This window comes from Aquila chrysaetos, chromosome 1, assembly GCF_900496995.4.
Source record: "Aquila chrysaetos chrysaetos chromosome 1, bAquChr1.4, whole genome shotgun sequence".
Lineage (NCBI taxonomy): Eukaryota > Metazoa > Chordata > Aves > Accipitriformes > Accipitridae > Aquila > Aquila chrysaetos.
Genome location: NC_044004.1, coordinates 65,237,195 through 65,256,122, shown reverse-complemented (window position 1 = coordinate 65,256,122; position 18,928 = coordinate 65,237,195). Strand labels below are relative to the sequence as shown.

Below are 18,928 nucleotides of genomic sequence, written 5' to 3'. Positions count from 1 at the left end.
TGTATGATTCTGGCTCACTGCTGCACTATCAGTGCTCCTCCACAAACTTGGAGGGAAGAGGGAGACCAACAGTGTATTAACGTTCACTCCCAAAGCACACAGTATTACATGTGAAAACTTAAAACACAGAGCTAATCGTACACCTCTTCTTTTCACTACTGTACAGGATAGCAATGCAAGGGGCAGAATGGAGGCTGGAAAAGGAAAGGTCAATGAAGATACCACTTGGTCATCCTTTAAGGGAAATCTTTGCATTGGTGGGCATCTTCTAACATTTTCTACAAAGCCAATGCATGCATACAGCAGGCTTGATGCTATTCAATAATCAACTCGTGCTGAACCTTTGTTCCTCCAGCTGTCTCAAGTTATAAGCTTGACAAAGCAATATGACTTTGAATAGACTGGGATGCTAAAATAATAGAATTTCATTCTGCTCCTCTTACAATACTAGCCATATATATGAAAACAGTGCTAGGCTTGCGAGTTGGCAGTCCACCTACATGCCTATCTATATGGCCACATTTGGGAAAAGGCCAACTTAGTTTTAGGTATAAATAGCCAGTGAAAGCCACCAGTTTTGAACTACAGCTAATAACTGCTCTCTATTGTTATAATTTAAGCAACTTTCCCTTTTTCAAATTACCACGTAGTCCATCAATCAACCAGAGATAATGTATTTTTGAACACAATACAAGAACAGAAACAGTGAAAAATGTGTGCATCTCAGTCATAAATCATTATCTTCTTCCCTGAAGTGCCACTCTGCAGTATGGCAGGCCCTAAATGTAAATTACCTTCAAAATTTTATAGCCCCAAGAAAAATCAGTTCATTAAAAGTACATTTTTGTCTCGTATTGCAAGAAAGCAGTGTCGGCCAGGTCTTACTTGGATTTAGGTAGCTTTTTGCTTTCTGCCTTTTATCCAGCAGAGGGAGAACACTAAACATGGTATATGTGTGTGGACCATGCATAGATACTCTTAAGTCTTAAGTAATACTATCGCTTCCACTGCCTGCGATGCCAGTCTTATTTCTCTCCCTTGTAAATTTGCTACATTATTAGGTAGCAAGGGACAAAGACCATCTTGCTTTTTGTACTCACAAAGCCGCACCTGTAATAAGATTCTATTAGGACTTTGGGAATCCACCATAAAACAACAAACAAGAGTTACTTAAAGGGCAGATGACAAGAAAAGGTATATAAAGTAGTATTACTTTTCAGCTTTGGTAAGATAATCACACATCAGTAAAACTACATACTTAACAGTGACTCCAGAAAATATTTTGTTTCCTTGTAATTTAGCAATTTAATGGGTTGCTGGGAGTAGAGAAAAAGAGAAAACATCTAAAAACCTTGTCAAACAGTACCGTGACACTTATTCCCAAGCCGTTATCTTTTTTGGCTAGTTCAACCTCAAAGATATCTCCAGGTTTAAGAAGTGTTGGAGTAACCTTTTTAGAATTCATTTTGTTTGCTGTATTCACTGAGGAAGATTCCTTTATTTAAAAAAAAAAAAGAAAAAGAAACAAACAAAACAAAAAGAATTATTTGCCATTAGAACAGAAGTTTACAGTTAAGACCCAAAAGGTGTAGTTTTGAGTCAGATGCAGCCAAAAGGAGTCCACATGGCAAAGTACCAATTAGTAAGACTCATAAGGCTCATTGATTTAACTCTTTCATTGCTGTCATTGAACAGGTTTAGCACAGAAATATGCTTGGCCTTCAGCAGCCGAGTCTTTACTGTCAAAGTGAGTTGGTCACAGAACACAGAAACTATAGTACTTCAGTATTACAGCAGCCTAGGGGTCTGTTGGATTCATTTGCAGGCGCTGCCACAACTTGATTGAATAACCTCCATCAGCTGAAAAGAGGAATCACCGGAAGTTAGGAATTAATTTGTAGTACTTGCCATTGTGTACTTTTGGAAAAGTGAAGCAGCAAGCTGTCTCTGTTCAGAGTACGGCTTACTGGTGAACTTCACTCCACAAGAGCAATTTCCCATGGATTAGATCAATCCCAAAGGACAATGAGTTATGCTGCTACCCATTCCAGATGCATCATAACCACTTTAATCTAGGCAAAACTTAATTTCTGTGCCAGGTGAATAAACTTACCTTTAGGGGTGGTCACTAGACTATAATCATATTGGATAAACACAGAATTGAAAGAAGGTTTTCTACAGAATCAATAAGTGCACTATACATTCATCCCACAGCACAATCTGCCTCCAGCAAGACATGCCCATCTAGTGACACTGGAAAGCTGCGAAGTTGTTTCAAGTTACAGGAGTGACTTTCTCGATTTTGAACAAAATCACCGAACTATTAGAAATTAGCTATTCGCATTTGCCATTAGCAGGATAAGCTGCGGGCTAGCCTGTCCTTCCCCCACGTCCTTCCACCTGATTCACACCCACAGTCAGCTATTTCACTACCACTATTATACTGATGGGAAATATTCATATGAAATACACTATGCCTTTTTAGCTGGCTGTTGCTCCTGACTGCTGGAATAAGTTGCTTCATCCATGTCAGAATCCCCTCGGTCAGAATATTCCACAGATTCCACTACCCCAGGCCTTTTATTTTTTGCTCGAGTACTGTCAGACGAGGATCTTCTCTTCTCATTCATTTTAGAAAGCCCAGACTGGGAATCACTGTAATGCTGAGGATCCTGCTGAGCTCTACCACTTGCATGTTTGCCAAAGAAGCTGGCTGGCTGGCTCTGAGACAGGCTGGCACTCTCAGTTCTGGAATCCTGGGAGCTCATGCTTCCATCCCGCTTGCCTCCCAACAAACCAGACAAACTCCCCGAAACAGGCCTCTGGTGACCATGGGACCAGTTGTGTTCTTCTGAAGAGGACTCTGCCTCATTGTCCTGCACCAACGATGGCCTCCTTAAATAACCCCTGGTTCCATTACTGATGTGTGCAGCGTTAGATGATGCTGAAAACCAGGAGACAAGACAGTCATCAGTAGATGGTAACATCTTATCTGTGGTATGACACAGATTTCTCAGCTCACAACCACATAAGATTTTAACCATTCATATTACGCAGAACACTTTCCGTTTACGATGCAACTGGTGTGTCCTCACTGTAACACACTTCTTTGTTCAATCTCAGAACACAGTTTCAAGCATATACTAGCTGGGGTTGCTTACAGAGGTGACTGCAGTTAGGGTGATGTTTTACAGCTATCTCAGTTGATTAGATTAGTAATTTTAAAGAAACACAGGAACTACTTTACAAAAGGTGTTAGAGAAGGCAGAGTGCTCAAACTCAAAGAACTCCTCTTTAATAATAAGGAATATTTCTCTCCGTACCTTTGGGTAGCTTGTCCTTGGGCTGAGAGATAACAAGTGTCACGTCTTCAGGTGCATTCTCCAAAATTTCTAATGCTGCATGGTGGCTGACGCCTTCTAAACTTGTGCTATTTATGGATATTAGTCGGTGTCCTGCACAAAAGGGTTTGTTCAGATACAATCTAACATCTATATTTTTATCCATCAGTGAGAATGTGGAGTACAGGTCTAAAAATCTCTACACAGCACATGGATTAAAAATTACTAAAATTCGAGTGATGCTGGAATAGGGAACCCTAATCATTAAAAAAACTCACAAAACCCAAAACAAACCAGAAGAACTGGTTATGAATATTTCCTCTTTTTAAACCTGCCAAACGCTTCCATATTATGATTTCTACCCTTTCTGCTGTAAGAAAAACATATGCAAAAGCAAAAATCAAGAAGTGAAATAAGCAATATGCAGTTGAGTTCAAGGCACGGACTAAAATGAAAAGAAAAAAAAAAGCAGGTATTAAATAAAACAAATTATCCCCCCCGCCCCCGCTACAGTAGCCATATGGTTACATTCACTTTTTCCAAAATCAAAGTATGGATTTTGAGTTTTAAAACATTGAAATTACAAAGCACCTATAGAGAAGCAATAGCAAATAAAGCCCTTATGGTTATATGCAACTTTAATTTTCTGCTACTTCAAGCTTTATCATTTTTACTTTGATTCGAATGATTTTTGTTTTCATATAGTTTAACAAAGAAGTATCACCAGTTTTCAGAAATTATCCAGAAGGTAACTGGAGGTCAGCATTTGTAAGGGACTGATGCCCACAGCCATAGATGGAAATGGTACTACATATGTGTTTTGTCTTTTCTTTCACGTATACACCTCTTCTTATTTACACTATTCACCTGGTTTTAGAGATCCTTCCAAATCAGCTGGCCCTCCGGGAATAACAGAGTGAATAAAAATTCCCAGATCAAGTTTCCCAGTCTTCTCTCCGCCAACTATTTGAAAGCCTATTAAAAAAGGCCCAAAGCAGGCAAAAATGTCATTCTAATAAATATAAAGTAAAAGAAAACTAGGGAAGGATGTTCAAGATGAAGAAAAAGAAAATAGAAGATAACAGGTCTTCTCTATTCTAGCTAAAACAGCAAAGTACCACAGATTGCATGTGGAAGAATGAGAAGTCATGCATTTCTCATGAATTTCCTTCCTTCTTGGTCAACTCAAGTTACTGTGCTGGGTAAACACTAAATATTATTGTCTTGTAGGCTTTTTCCACTCCTCAAATTTACGCAACAGTCCTATTTTGAATGACAGACAGAACAATGTCCTTAAGGACACTTTAGAGATCCTGACACCAAATTATTCATTACTCATACAGGGAAAAATTATGTTGGTTTATGAAAAAACTCAGCAGTAGAAGGAGGAATGGAATGCAAATATCTTGTCTTCCAGGCTCCTTAAACTTCAAAGTAGTGTTCCATCTGATGATATTATAAGAGTAAGAAAAACAATCCACAATTAGCTCATAATGGGTTTTTAATGTCTTTTTTTTGTTTAAAGCCTTCAAGCTGTCACAGCTGTGAGGTGTCCACATAGACAAAAATCTTGTGCCTGAACACAGAGATAAACTTTAAAGGCCAACTTTTACAATATGAATATTAGCCTACACTTACAATATGGAAAAACTGAGAAATAGACTTGCTTAACATCACTCAACAAATCAGTAGCAGGTGCTATCAAGTAAGTCCAGGCTTCAGCATCTTAAATGCCTTTAAAATCCAGCTACTGTCTGCATTGCTTTCCCCAGTCCTACAATAAATACTTAAATACAGACTCGAAAACTTTATTTTGTTTTTGGCTTCTAGGAACACACATGACCACAACAATTTTAAAGCCACTTACCTAAGCCCAATTTTTCATCCTTTTTCAAGTTCACCAAAGTGATCTCTCTTTCCGGTGAGGCAACTCTGTTCTGTGTTGTTTGCAGAGAGTCAACTGAAAAGCCAACATTTCATGATCAGACACTACCTGAATGCTTCCCTTCAGGTTTGCCTTGAAGTTCTATTCCATTTAAAAAAAAAAAAAAAAAAAAAAAAAAAAAATCACTTCTCTGATAACCTGAAAAGCTGTTCTGAACTAGTGGGTCCAACCTTCATCTTCCAAGCCATGTCCAAATAAAAAAAAACCCACCACTGTTATAACTCACTCCCATCTTCAGCAGTTAAAATCTTTTATTCCTCCTAAGAAGAGCACCTAGCATAGTCTCTTAGAATCACAACACAAGTGAGCCCTAGAATCTTCACATTCATTAGTCTCACTTCAGCGAAGTATTTAGATTTAGAAGTATTTAGATTTACATGCCCTGCTCAGGCAGGCAAGATGTAAGCATGTTGGTAATAGTGAAACTGAGGCTTATTATATGAAGTTACTAAAAGGTTACTCAGTGAGTCCTCTTAATGGTGGTCCTTCATTAAAAAACAACCAACATTAGAAACATCTACTAAACCCCATCTTGTTTAAATTTATTTCCTCATTTGCAACTCCACAGGCTGCTGATTCTGCCTCTTCCAAAATTTGAACACCCTCACAATAGATTTATGTGACTCCTGAGGGTTCCCAACAGGCTAAAGTAGAACCAGGCACTCAAGAGACAGAAGGAGCATGATTTTGGGGGGGGGGGGGGGGGGGAGGAGTGGGCAGAAATCTCCTGAAACTTCCTGAAACTTCAGGAAATGTCAGCACACTGTAAGCCTGAACTCATGAATTTGCTACCTAGAGAAGATACAAGTCATTTGGTCTAGAGTGCCTGGCATACTTTTGCCCTAAGTGGAACATCCAATTCAACAACGGCAGAAACCTACTGAGCGCTACACACTGGTACAAGCAGAAAACAGTGGTGCAAGAGAGTGAGACAGACTACATGACCTGGAGGAGTTTTTCTTCCACAAAACCAAGTCAAACCTAAAGATTAAAAGAACTAAAAATAAAACACAGTCTTCTCAGGCTATACAGAACCATTAACATCACAAGTAAGGGAAAGGAGCTTTGAAGACCATGGTATGTTAGGTAATAGCACCCACCCTTCAAGTCTCAAACTAAATAGACACTATTCATATTTGAAAAATATTACACACAGATATCAAAATCTCCCCCAAGCAGCAATCCAAAAGAAATATTAGAAGTTGTATTTAGGAAAAGGTCCTAGCCAGCTAACTGGGAGAAGTATTCGATTTAAGAATAGCAAAGAAACAGGACAGATGGAGCAGTGAAGTACTTGACAAGTGCTTCACAAACTGACTGAATTAATTCTATAGGCATATTATTTATTGACTTACCGCTCTCTTTTAACAGTGTTGATGATGGAAGCTTTCCCGAAGTATTCATACTAACGCCTGTGACATGAATGGAAATGTTAGACATAGTTATCAATTTTTTTTTTAATATGAAAGCTACCAAGAAGTATTTCAGCCTTTACACAGTACACATGAGCTCATTCACAATATCAGATTACTTACTTATTTTAAAAATGAATAAACATGAAAGTAGTTTTGGATTAGCAAATCCAAATTACTCATGTACTTTGGTTGTAATTCAAGGTTCAGACAGATGGGAGCTCATGCAAAGGCAAAGAATTAAAGAAAGGACAGAGGTTTGGCCTTTACAACCACTGTTAACTTCAGATAAAATTAATGGATCTTTGAGAAACTAAGTCAAAGACTAAATTTTCTAACAGGATTGGATAAATATGCCCAACCTAATAAACCAACACAACAGGAGTCTTGTAAGATTTTGTACAGTAACAAGTCAGTTGCTGCAGTAACAAGCAATTTGAACCAGGTATTTCTATTTAAATTGGTTTGCATATAGAATCATATTTTTTTTGGAATGATCAATGCCAAGCAAATATGGCCATACTTTAAAGAGGATAAAATAATAAATGTACTAAATTATGAAAGTAAATGAGGTAAGTTAATTCAAGTTTCTTAGGAAAGCACTCCTGGCCTTTCCCAAACCTCTGAACCCTAAAGTTTCAGCTGATGAGTTTCATCATGCAAAGAACGTGTATGTCCCAGCACAGGCAATATGATTCAGCAGGACTTTCTGATATGTAGCTAAGATCCTTATCGGAATTGCTGCCCAAAAGATTATGGGTAAGCACATGATAACACTAATCGTAAAGCTAAAAGCATAGGATAAATGGCTGCAACCAGTCACTACAGAAACTGTATGCCTCATCTCACACTTCAGTAGTTTATGCTCTCAGTACTGAAAAAGCATGGTTCCCAAGTCAGTCCTGGTTTCAAGTGCAGTGGGGGCAGATGCAGTAAGCATTTGCATGTCACACTGTTTTGGGTTTTTTTGTTCAGTTTTTTTGCAAGTTTGTTTATACCAACCCTCATAAACTTAACCTTCTTCCACTTTTTCTGATGTTCTGTAACTAATCAATATTTTAATATTGAGCAAAAGCAAAGCAACAAAAAAGCAAGCTAAGGCTGCAAATGTTTCAGTCATTGTAGTTTTATTATTCTAACAGGGAACCTCCTATAACCAGAAACTGATGACACACAGATATTAAATATTAAAGTATAATAACCCAATGTGCGAGTTTAAGTCTATTCAGCTGCTCTGAATCTTTTTTTTTAATGTGAACTCTGTATTTTTATTGCCTAGTAAGACTATTTGTGTGCAATCCAATCCTTGCCAAGCAAATGGAGTAAGTACATCCGGCTTAGCCTATTACAAGAGTGTTTTTGTTAAACACCCAATGCACTGCAAAAAAATTGTACCTAATTTATTATATCCAAATGAGACCAAACAAAAAAGAACTGTGCAGTTACTGCTCAGAAGTACTAGCCAATAGCCAGCTTATGTCAAACTCAGTCCACTTCCAAAAATCACTCCCTGCACCCTTTACACAGAAAACACTAAAAAAGTTCAAGCTTGACAAACGGACTGTGAAGACTGGCAAATTATTAAAAGATCCATACAATAAAATGGCACTCTGAAATGACAAAATGGAAGATGTTTTCTGGAACCGCTTTTACTGTCAAGTACCAATACTTTGCACATCTGTGTACAGACTGGTGTTGTCCAAAGGAGGATTATTTGATTCATTGCAACAATTATTCAGGAACAACAGGCAATTGGCCTGGATTACTTTAACATGTGACATTGATCCCTTTTTCAAATAAAAATATTACCATCAGTTAATAAATATATCAAAGCATTACACCCAAAGCAATTTTAGAGGTTAGTTAGTAAATACAGTAATATTATTTTTTGCATGCTGACCTACAACATAGGCTTGACTGGTATCTTCGGTGGATGATGAGTCTGATTCATTTTTCTTTCTTTCAGGGCTTCTACTTAAACCTGCATGAGATTTTGAACTTAAAGGGGAGAAGGAGAGAAGGGGAACCAGACAGAGGGAAGAGGAAGTTGGGAGAGGGAAGGGAAGGATCAATGTAATAAAATAATGGTATGAATAATAAATCAAAACTGATGCAAAATGTACATTGACTGTACACAAAGATATTGCAGGGTGGTCAGAGAGACTCTTACTTGCTCAGTTTTAATGCTCCTGCTGCTGATCCAGTATCAAATTTTGGCATTTGCTGAAAGACTCTTCCCATTATGTCTTCTATTTTTTGGGAGGAAGAGTCCAAAGCAGTAATAATATTTCTCCTTGGGGGGTAAACCGAGATGTGGCTCTGACTCAGATCGTGAAAGGACTTGCTCATAACCCTGGGTCTCTCCTCCCACGGAGTCTTCTCGTTCTTGTCCTTTGAAGAGCCAGGAAGCGGCTGGAAGAGTGAGAGCTCAGAGCAGGACAGTCTCTTCAGAATCTCTGCTTGAACAGACAGAGGTCGAACGGCAAGTCGGTTCAAAGTGCTGCTGGCCAGGCTACCAGTACTGATTGCTCGTCCCATGTTGAAACCTTTGACAGAGTCTGCATGAAGGTTTAGGCTTCTAAATGAAGCCCTTTCTGTGGAATTTTTTTTTTTTTAAACAAAAAACAAACAAATTAAAGTTATACAGCAGAGCTAGTGTGACCTCCTTGTGTAAAGCATGCCTTTTAGACAACTAACACACAAAGCATGTCTTCTCTAGATGATCAAAAGTATGTACTATCATCAGGTACATAAAAACAATCACCACACAGTATGCTCAGTATGCTCATTTGGAGTTCATGACATTAATGCTAACCTGACCATCTACTACACTGAAGACCAAAATCACAGAATAGCAGAATATTTATCCCCTTAGTAGTATGAAGACTCGTATTTCCTGCTAAACTGCTGTGCCTTATATACAGGCACATCACCTCTTTCTCCAAAGCAAATAATATCCTCAAAGCCAAGTGACCTGGAAGACTATACTTCCTTTAACGTGCTCATACAAGTCTTTTCCAGAATTTGAACAAATAGGGCTCCCCAAGCTCTACACTACCACATCCTACCAAACTTCCATCCATCCATTCCTTAGTTTTCTTCAAGTAAGTCCCTGACATGCTTACAGTACAGCTGCAAAGTTGTGTGGGCTTCGCAGCATCTCTACCTGGTTAAAGAGCACCAGTTCACTCAGGTGCACTTGGGGACCTCCCCTGCCAGAAACATCCTAAATGTTTTAGCACAGAACAGAAAGTGTTGGCTGGGGTTTGCCAGACTTTTTGACTCAGGAACTAGGATTCCCTTAAGCAGCAGAGAGAAACAGGTTTTGGATTGTAATTAAATGACTGTCAGCTGAGTCGTGGGAACTGTCTGGGTGGATGTTCCTAGCTGAAAGCAAATGCAAGATAATACACCTTAGCCTAACCCCCTCTTAATTCAGAGCAAAGCTGAGCAGGGTTCATTTCTATTAGCCTAACTGCCTCCTAAGGCAAGCAGTTAAGTTCCTGTGGCTTGGCTCTCACACAGAAACTTGATAAGCTGTGGCAACTTGTTTGCTGGTTAGAGCCTTTAAAGAAATCAGGACATCTGAACCCTTCATAAACTTCACTGATGTCTTAGAGTCAGTTCACAGGGAAGTCTGAAGAAAAGCAACCCTCAACTGCATACAAATTTCTGATTTAGGGTTAACTAGTGTGTTTTTAAACTCTACATACACCTAGAAAATAAGCTGCACTGTAACTCAAAAGGAAAATGCTACTTTTTGGTAGCTTTACTAATTGCTGAAGTATTCCCCATTTAAGAGTGTATTTGGCAAATGCAACCTCAGCACTGCCATTCCCAAAAGACATTCCTTCCTCCAATACCTAGGGCAGGAATTAACTGCAACAGTAACTCATGTTTTCTCTATAACAGGCATACAGATTGAGAAGATTTAGTTGTGGAAGGTATTTTTTTGTCCTTTTTAAAGGTGAATTAGTATACAACTACCACTTCCTTACCCACACCAAATACCTCCTCTACCCATAGCCACCAGGCAGACTAGATGAGCTACGTAAGAATGGTTTTGCTCAGACCAGAGATCCACAAATCTCAGTTTCCTGACTCTGACAGAAGCTATCAATGACACTTGCTCTTGTTGTGTTCCCATCCTGGGGAAGAGTACCTTAATAAATTACTCTAAGATGTCTTCTCTTGATGTCATGCTTACCCTCTGTGAACACCAAACAGGATTTCCCTATGGATCAGATGAATACTTTCACATCATTATCATTATCTATATAGACATTAGGCCTTTCACACCTTCTGCCAACCCCTTAACTGAAAATTCTCAAGTGGTCAGAAAACTTGTCCTTCGTAAGGCTGACTTAACCCTCACTTCATCTTTGTGGTTTTCTATATGCCCTTTCAGGAATCCAAACATCCATCTTAAAATTCAGTGCTTGGTTCTGTTCACTGCATGGCCACAGAAGCTGTGTGAAAAAGAAACCATCATTCCTCATGTTATAGCTTGTCTCCTTTCTTATGTACCTTAAAATTGCTACTATTTTTTCTTCTCTTTTTTTTTTTACATGTTGTGTCTCATCTCTTTATATTCATGCAGAAAGAATGTTATTCAAGAGGCATCTTCCTTTTATTTTCCAAACCTAATTCTTTCTATTAGTTTTACATGTGTTAAAATGGTTTCTCCCAGGTCACTGAAGACGTTGTGCAACAAGTCAAAAACATGTAACGGTATATCACAGGGACTATAAAGTGCTCTCCCTTACGCCTCCACGCTCTGTTGTTGTGTTCCATGAAAATCTGTTCACCATCACTATGCATGCCAGGCCTTCTCCCTTGTCTCAAAATATTTTCTCCATTTATTGGCTGAAATCAAGGTGAGTCTTGCAAGACACTGTAATACTGTATTTCTAAAGAATATTCCAAAGTATACTAATCTTCTGAAGTCTGCTACTCCACCCCACAAACACTGCAAGCATTATAGGCACATGCTTGTGTTCACTGTGCTGTTAACACAGAATCAGTCCTTAAGTAAGGAACCTTCAAAAGGTACACTTGCTGTGGTGATCAGCCTTGAGTTAATAATATTGTCACCCGCCCTTTTCTTTACTGTTTGGCTGAGTGCTTCCAACCACCAGTTTTTACTGATATTTTAAGGGCCCTGAAAAAAAAAAAATACTTGATGCTTCTGCAGGCCAAGAATAATGCTTCCCAAATACTGCCTGGGATTTCACTGCTCTAACAAAAGAAAAGCAGTAATATGCTATTTTGACTAGCTGTTTCATCATTGTTTTCTCTTACCTGTACTACAATACTTTCTCTTTTTAAAAATATTATTCTAGTAACTTTACTGCTATATCCATATATATATATGCAGGAAAGAGAAACATGGCTAACCAATTTAGATCAGTAAAGTTATGACAAGCAAACTTTCTGTTTGAATTTGTTTTAGTTTTAATAACCAAGTGTAATGGAATTAACCATAATACTGATTTATTTGCTTCTGATTACAAATGATTGATGAAATTTGAGACGTCTGAATTCCAAGTGATCTGCACTGCACAGAAGCAAACTATTATTTTCCAGACTCCCAAAGCACGACACATATTGCATCTGTAAGAGTAACCAAGTTTGCCTAGCCAAGAAAGCCTTTCATGTACTGCTTTTCTTTGCAATTCAGGATAAGCAAGCACTAAGTTAGAGAATGGTACAAAGGCTTTAAGTCACTTGGTCCTTTTCTTTGCACTAAGTTGGTTGAGCCCAATAGAACAGAAAAAAGGCTGCATAGTTGCAACGTGACTCCTCCCCCCCCCCCCTTTTTTTTTTTTTTTAATTAGAGATCACAATCTCCACAGGAATGGGGTCAAACTCCATCCCAGCTACACTGGTGGAAGTCTGAATTAACAGCAACTGGAATGCAGACAGATAAAAAAAGGGAACAAAGAAAGAATGACCAGGCAGACTGACCAAAATAGCACTTCTAGGCTGCGCTAAAGGCCAGCCAGCCAAGTGAGCTCTGCTCCAAATAGTTAAGAAATTAGTACAGAGGGTTTTTTCGGTTATTGCATTCTCCAGTAAATATTTTCTATCTAAAAAGAACACCTTTACATATTCTATTATACACACAAATTAGATGGCAATTCTGAAGAAAAATTGACTAGCATCAGTGTTGTTCCTTACTAGGTCTACCAAACATTAAGTGGAATAAAGACAGCTACACCTACAGCTTACAGATGCAGCACCATGAAATGCTATTGTATCTGCCCTCACATGATCACACTATTTTTTCTGTAATTCCACATTATCAAACAACTCATTTTACATTAAGCAAAAGGTAAAAATCCTATTATTGAAATATCTTCAAGTTCTTTCTGAAAAAAGCCAAAAGGCATTAATCAAATGGGAAAGTACTACCAGTGACCTAACTTTAGATTCCTTTTATTTTAGAGGAGCAACTGTGTGCCAGCTCTGTGAGATCTGCCAACTCTTTTCTTCCCCCCCTTACACAGAACCTAAACAAACTTAGCCAGTAGATTCTCTTTATAGTATAAACCTTCCAAATGTAGAGCTACACACATGTAAGCACTGGGCAGAATTACTGAAGCTCAAGTTCAGTTTTTCTCCTTACAAAAATACATATAGATTGCTATTAAAAACCAACACAGCATCACAGTCCTTACCAATGTCCTGAGTGTCTTGGTTGCTCTGCCTAGTTCTCATCTGTAGTTGGAACTTATGCTGGGAAGAGCAGAGATGCAAAAGGTACTGGCAAGTCTTACTACTGTCAGTCTGAAATGCATGCTTGATACCATCTGATGTGTTCTGCAAAGTTATTTTCTTCTTCTACACAATGGAGAAAGAAAAAAGATGAAGACTGATTTCTTTTAGCCTACAAATAATTTTGTATTTGCTTGTGTACGGTTACAGCATTCAAACTTTCCTGAAGCAAAATGCACTGATGGGAGAGATTTCTGTCAAAATAGGGGTTGAAAGTAACTTGAGATTTACAAAGTAGCACTTTAAAACTACTTCTGGGCTAGCTGAGATGGTACTTTATTATTATTTAATCTGTCTCTGTTACTGTTAGTGATGACTAATGACAACCAGTACTGTTACATTTGCAGGATGGCATTTTCAAAAGCCTCCAAGGAAGTCACAAGGGGTGCTGCCACTCAAAAGAAAAAGAACTAGATGCCCATCTAATTACAAAATCTATCAGTTAATGTTCCAGGTCTTAAATTTACCTTTTTAGTAATTTTTAAACTTCAATTTACCAATTGTAGTTAAAATCATACCACAGATGCAACAGGCTGTAGCTTTTCAATAAGGTATCAGAGTTAAGAAGTATTGTTTTCAATACCTGTTGTATTGGGTCTGGCTGAGATGGAGTTAATTCTCCCCATAGCAGCCCTTATAGAACTGTGCTCTGCATCAGTAGCTAAAAAGGTGTTGATAACAGACCAGTGTTTTGGCTACTGCTGAGCAGCGCTGGCACAGCATCAAGGCTGTCTCTCCAACATTTCTGCCCTCCCTCAACGGCAGGCTAGGGCAGGGCAAGATCTTGGGAGGGGACATAGCCAGGACAGCTGACCTAAACTAACCAAACAGATATTCCATACCATATGATATCAGCTCAGATATAAAAGCTAAGTAAAGGGAGATGGAAGGGGGGCATTTTTGTCTTCCGGAGCAACCACTACGTGTACTGAAGCCCTGCTTCCCAGGAAGTGGCTAGACATCGCCTGCTGATGGGAAGTAGAGAATAACATCATTTGTTTTTCTTTGCTTTCGCTTTATTAAACTGTCCTAATCTTGACCCACAAGCCTTTTGTTATATTTTCTCCCACCTGTCCAGCTGAGGAGGGGGAGTGATAGAGTGGCTTTGGTGGGCACCTGGCACCCAGCCAGGGTTAACCCACCACACCTGTATAAAGGTAAGCATCTGAAACTCAACACCTCATCAAAAACTGACACATGACCACCAGATTATGGTGTACCCACTAAAGTTGGCTGGTATTGCCCAGATCAAGTGTCAGCCCCTGTCACCCATTATCATTTAACTTAACTACTCTTGGAAATATAACAACTTAAAAGCAACCTTGGTGCATCTCCTAGTTACACTGAGTACTGGCATTTGCCAGTACGCAGCCCTCTAATGCAGGATTCTCATTGTGGTGCTCCTTCACTACCCATGTCCCATACAGCAGCATGGGCAGATTGCCCAGAAATGCAGTAAATGGGCAGAGCTTCTCCCCATGCTAAGAGTAATCCTTGATCTATCTTCATGATAGTTCTTTCCTTAGAAGGCAGGGAAGCCATGTTTCACAAATACAGATTTGCCAAAACACAGGAGCTAAACTCTCTTCTGAGGCTGGAACCTCAGCAGAACAGAACGCAAGCTAAGGGAGGGGAAAAAAGAAAAAAGAAAAAAAAAAATCTTTAAAACATCAGAACTTCAAAACTCCTATTTCAATCACATAATACAACACAGCTCAGCCACAGAAAATGTATTCAGATTACACAGTAAAACAGCAGCTTAATTTGCAAAAATAACAAACACACATATCCAGTATCTGGAGATACAAATATAGACATATACACACAGATAGAGGAAAAGAGACCGACTTACACTAAAGGATATTTTCTTTGTCTCTCTCCATGGGAAGCGTAGTACAGGTGTGCGAGCACCATTGTGAACTTCAAAAATAACAACTCCTTTGGAGCATACTCCCAGAAGGATACCTGTTTGGGATCTCTTCTCAGGCAGCACATGATGAAGATGAACCCCATATTCTGTGAGCCTCTGACACAACTGTACAGATCAATGCAATGAAACTTCTAAGAATATGAAGTTAAGGCTATTACAAGTTTTTTATACCTCTATATAAATACTTTAATATATGCATATATCTATGGATTTTAGAAAAGACTCCTCTCTGGCTGGTGATTCCACTTATATAGTTTACAGATGTTGCAAGAGACATGTCAGCTGCTCTAGAGGGTTATAAGTCTTGGTAGTATCCCTTGACCTGCCAAACACTACAGCAAATGAACCTAGCATTTATCAAAATCAAACAGTAAAACCACAAATCAAGAATGCCTGTGAGTAAATCAAACTTGCACAAACCAATTCTTGGCAACAAACTGTAACTAGCCAGATGCACTTGTTATTGACACATTTCTTAAACACAGAATTAGATTAACACTGCAATTCTGTGATCACATTAAGGCATCATAACTGCCAAAAGACACAGTTTCACTCACTTTGCACTCCCAGTCATTCATTCCTGCTGTCTCTTCAGTAGTGGCATAAGGCATTGATATAATGATTCAAACGAGGGAATCTAACTGCTCTCCCCATCCCACCCCCAGTCAGACTAGGTTTAGCTAGGATCAAGTCCACTACTCCTGTTCTCTGTGGTTAAGTTACAAGAACACTTCTGCCAAATGAGCAACAGCCTTAGTTAGAAGGGGCAAAGTCAGTTGAGTGCCTCTTCCACCAGCTTCTCAAAGGGACTGTGGAACTACAGTGTGACTGTGGAATTACAGTGTAATGGTTATCCAGTGTCTCAGCAGCAAACCGTCACCCCCTGAACTCATTTGCAGCCATTGTATCAAGGCAGGACCTGATCATTATCTTATTAGCAACAGCAGCAAACCCCATAATTACGTTTCTTAATGGTTCCTTTTAGAATAAACCAAATACATCTTAATTATAGTTTTCCTATCATTTTACATAGTACCTGCACAAGGAATTCTGCTTGGTAATGCTTCTCGCTTGCTTCATACCAAGCACCATAAACAGTATTGGCTGTAAGAAGACTTTTCATAATTTAAGTATTATTTTTTTTCCTCAACAGAAAGAAAAAAGGATGTAGGGAATGCAGGGTGTGCTGCCTCAATCATAGCTTCCTTTAGAGTAAACACAAGGATCAATAGTTGCTTTTAAATAGTTTGAGCTAAAGCAGGAAGACTACTGATTGGAAAAAAAAGTGAAAGGACTTCCTTCCCATCTATTGTAATTTCTTTTCACTTGTAATGATGTGTCTTTTGAGAAGATCTTTTCAGGTTTCTTTCTTTCAGTGTTATGCAGAACCTGAGCTGTTTTCCTGTGCTTTTGCTTGAAGTCCACGCACCCATATTCCCACAAGGAATTTCTTAAGTCACAGATCAAGGAAGCAAACTGCTGCCCACTTACCTTCAAAAATTCTAACTCTGTCTCTTTTTCAGATGCACCCACATAAGTGCTATGCAGTTTTGGCAGCTCCTCCTTGATGTAGGACAGATCTAGTTTCTCCATCACTCTAGCCGGGACATAATGTTCTAGTCTGAAATATGACATGCCATGCACCTACAACACGAAACATTTTTGTTACTCTGTGAGCACGAATGAAGCATAAACATTCATTTTACAGACAATTGTACATTACAACTTAGTAAGAGGAGGGATTCAGAATCTCAACCCTGACCTGGAGCTTAATTCCACATATGGCTTCTTCCTATTCAAGCCTGACTCTACTTCCACTGAAAAGAGAGGGTTCAACACCCAGATCTTGGACTAGATTCTGCAACAGCCCTGTGTTAGACTAAAAGAAAACTTGCCCACAGCAAAAATTGCCAAAAGCATTTCAGCTGAGCTTCCAGTCCAGGGCAGAGCTGTGAAGCATGTGTGGCAGCTCACAGTCTGTTCTTTAATTAAGCAGCAAGAACACAGTTTCTCAAAGGTGAAATTGATGGTGTACCTCTGCCTGGTAATCTCCATACTCAGCTTGGAGAGCTAGGGATGCTAATAATAAGGCTGTCTCATCATCACAGTGCATCCTGTCTTCCAGGATGTCCTTCCGCAACTGTAGATAATACTGGTGACAGGTCAGCGTATGCCTAGAACAGGAAAACAAAACAAAAACCACAAAAAACCCCCACACCATCTTTGGTACTCTTCCTGTTACAGCAAATTTCCAGTATTTGATTAATATCCAATTTCTGTCCATAAATCTAGGGCTTAAGGGATTAAAAAAAATTTTCATACACTCACTGTATAAGACTGACATCATCCACAAAAAACTTTATGCGAAAAAACAGAGTGAAGTTGACAGGGGGCTTGTTCTTTTTCTTCGGTTCTTCTTTCCATCCTTCTGGAGCTACTTTACTTAGCTTTATGTCAGGATCAACGAAGAAAAATTCATTTTCTGCCATGAATGTTAAAGGGAAGCAGATGGGTAAAAACATTAAAACCAAATATTTTCTCCAGCTGGAGGATCAAGACCAGATTTACAATTCTGAAATTTGGTTTTGAACAGTAAGGTTTTCTGTTGACTAACAATGGCTTATAAGCACAATAACTATTAAAGGGAACACTGAATAAGGGCAGAAGAAATAACTTTATAGTTATCCCGAAGACACCAGTGGGAAAAAAAAAAAAGAAAAAAGAAAAAAGTTACCTTCCGTGATAGCTACAAAATAGGAGCTAGGGTTTCTTTAAAAGTTCTAATTTCTTATCCCACAGGAAATCAAATGTCTGTCATTCCTTCCCCTCCCTTACTACTTCTGTCCCATTTACATTTCTGCAAAATGTTTTCAAGGCTTTCTAAATTGCCAAGAGCACCGGGAGCCTGCCACAGACAGAATAAGCTCTTGGGCTGCTAAGGGCTTCTATCTCATGCCAATATTCTGAGCGCTACAGTTCTGCAACAGCCTATGAGATACGCCGACAGGAAACTTGGGTCTGAACATGTTAGTTCTGCCACAATGACCGTTTATCTGGTGGGGGGGGAAGCCCAAATTCTGGTCTGTTCTAATAGCGAAAAATTAAGAGCTCAGGAGCAAATTCTTTTTTCTTAAGGCAACTCTCTCTATATAAGGGGCCCTCCTATGCATCCTAATGGGTCTGACTCCACAAGAGGCTCCAACATTGCCTACGGCATATTAACAGAACCCAAAGCTCTTTCATGTCCTCTGAGGGGTACTATTCAGAGTGAAGGCAACAAACGGCAGGGAAGAAAACTCGGCAACCAAAGGGAAAAGGCTGCCCAAGATGAATGGCCATTACTCAGGCAAATGTAGAATTTTATTGTGCAAAGTTGATCTTCACTGAAGAATGTATTTTGCCTCAATACAAGAGAGCATCACTCAAAGTAAACACTTTGTAGATGCTAGGCAGTCTGCTTATCTTTTCTCAACACCATGTAGCTAATTCTTCTCATTCTGTACCTGTCAACTACATCAAAGCA

At 39.1% G+C, this 18,928-nt stretch overlaps 1 protein-coding gene across 2 annotated transcripts in view; it reads right to left on the bottom strand.

Annotated features, from left to right (window-relative positions):
* PTPN13 (protein tyrosine phosphatase non-receptor type 13) overlaps positions 1-18,928 on the bottom strand; it is a 126,900-nt gene that overhangs the window by 24,546 nt on the left and 83,426 nt on the right. For both annotated transcript variants that reach the window (XM_030017094.2, XM_030017105.2), the window contains exons 13-25: positions 17,734-17,887; positions 17,441-17,579; positions 16,897-17,049; positions 15,328-15,510; positions 13,379-13,541; positions 8,869-9,292; positions 8,599-8,696; positions 6,642-6,698; positions 5,209-5,301; positions 4,209-4,316; positions 3,324-3,455; positions 2,478-2,944; positions 1,352-1,495 (exon numbers count right to left, since the gene is read on the bottom strand). In XM_030017094.2, the coding sequence (XP_029872954.1) occupies positions 1,352-1,495; positions 2,478-2,944; positions 3,324-3,455; positions 4,209-4,316; positions 5,209-5,301; positions 6,642-6,698; positions 8,599-8,696; positions 8,869-9,292; positions 13,379-13,541; positions 15,328-15,510; positions 16,897-17,049; positions 17,441-17,579; positions 17,734-17,887 (2,315 nt within the window). The remainder of the gene's footprint in view (positions 1-1,351; positions 1,496-2,477; positions 2,945-3,323; positions 3,456-4,208; positions 4,317-5,208; positions 5,302-6,641; positions 6,699-8,598; positions 8,697-8,868; positions 9,293-13,378; positions 13,542-15,327; positions 15,511-16,896; positions 17,050-17,440; positions 17,580-17,733; positions 17,888-18,928) is intronic.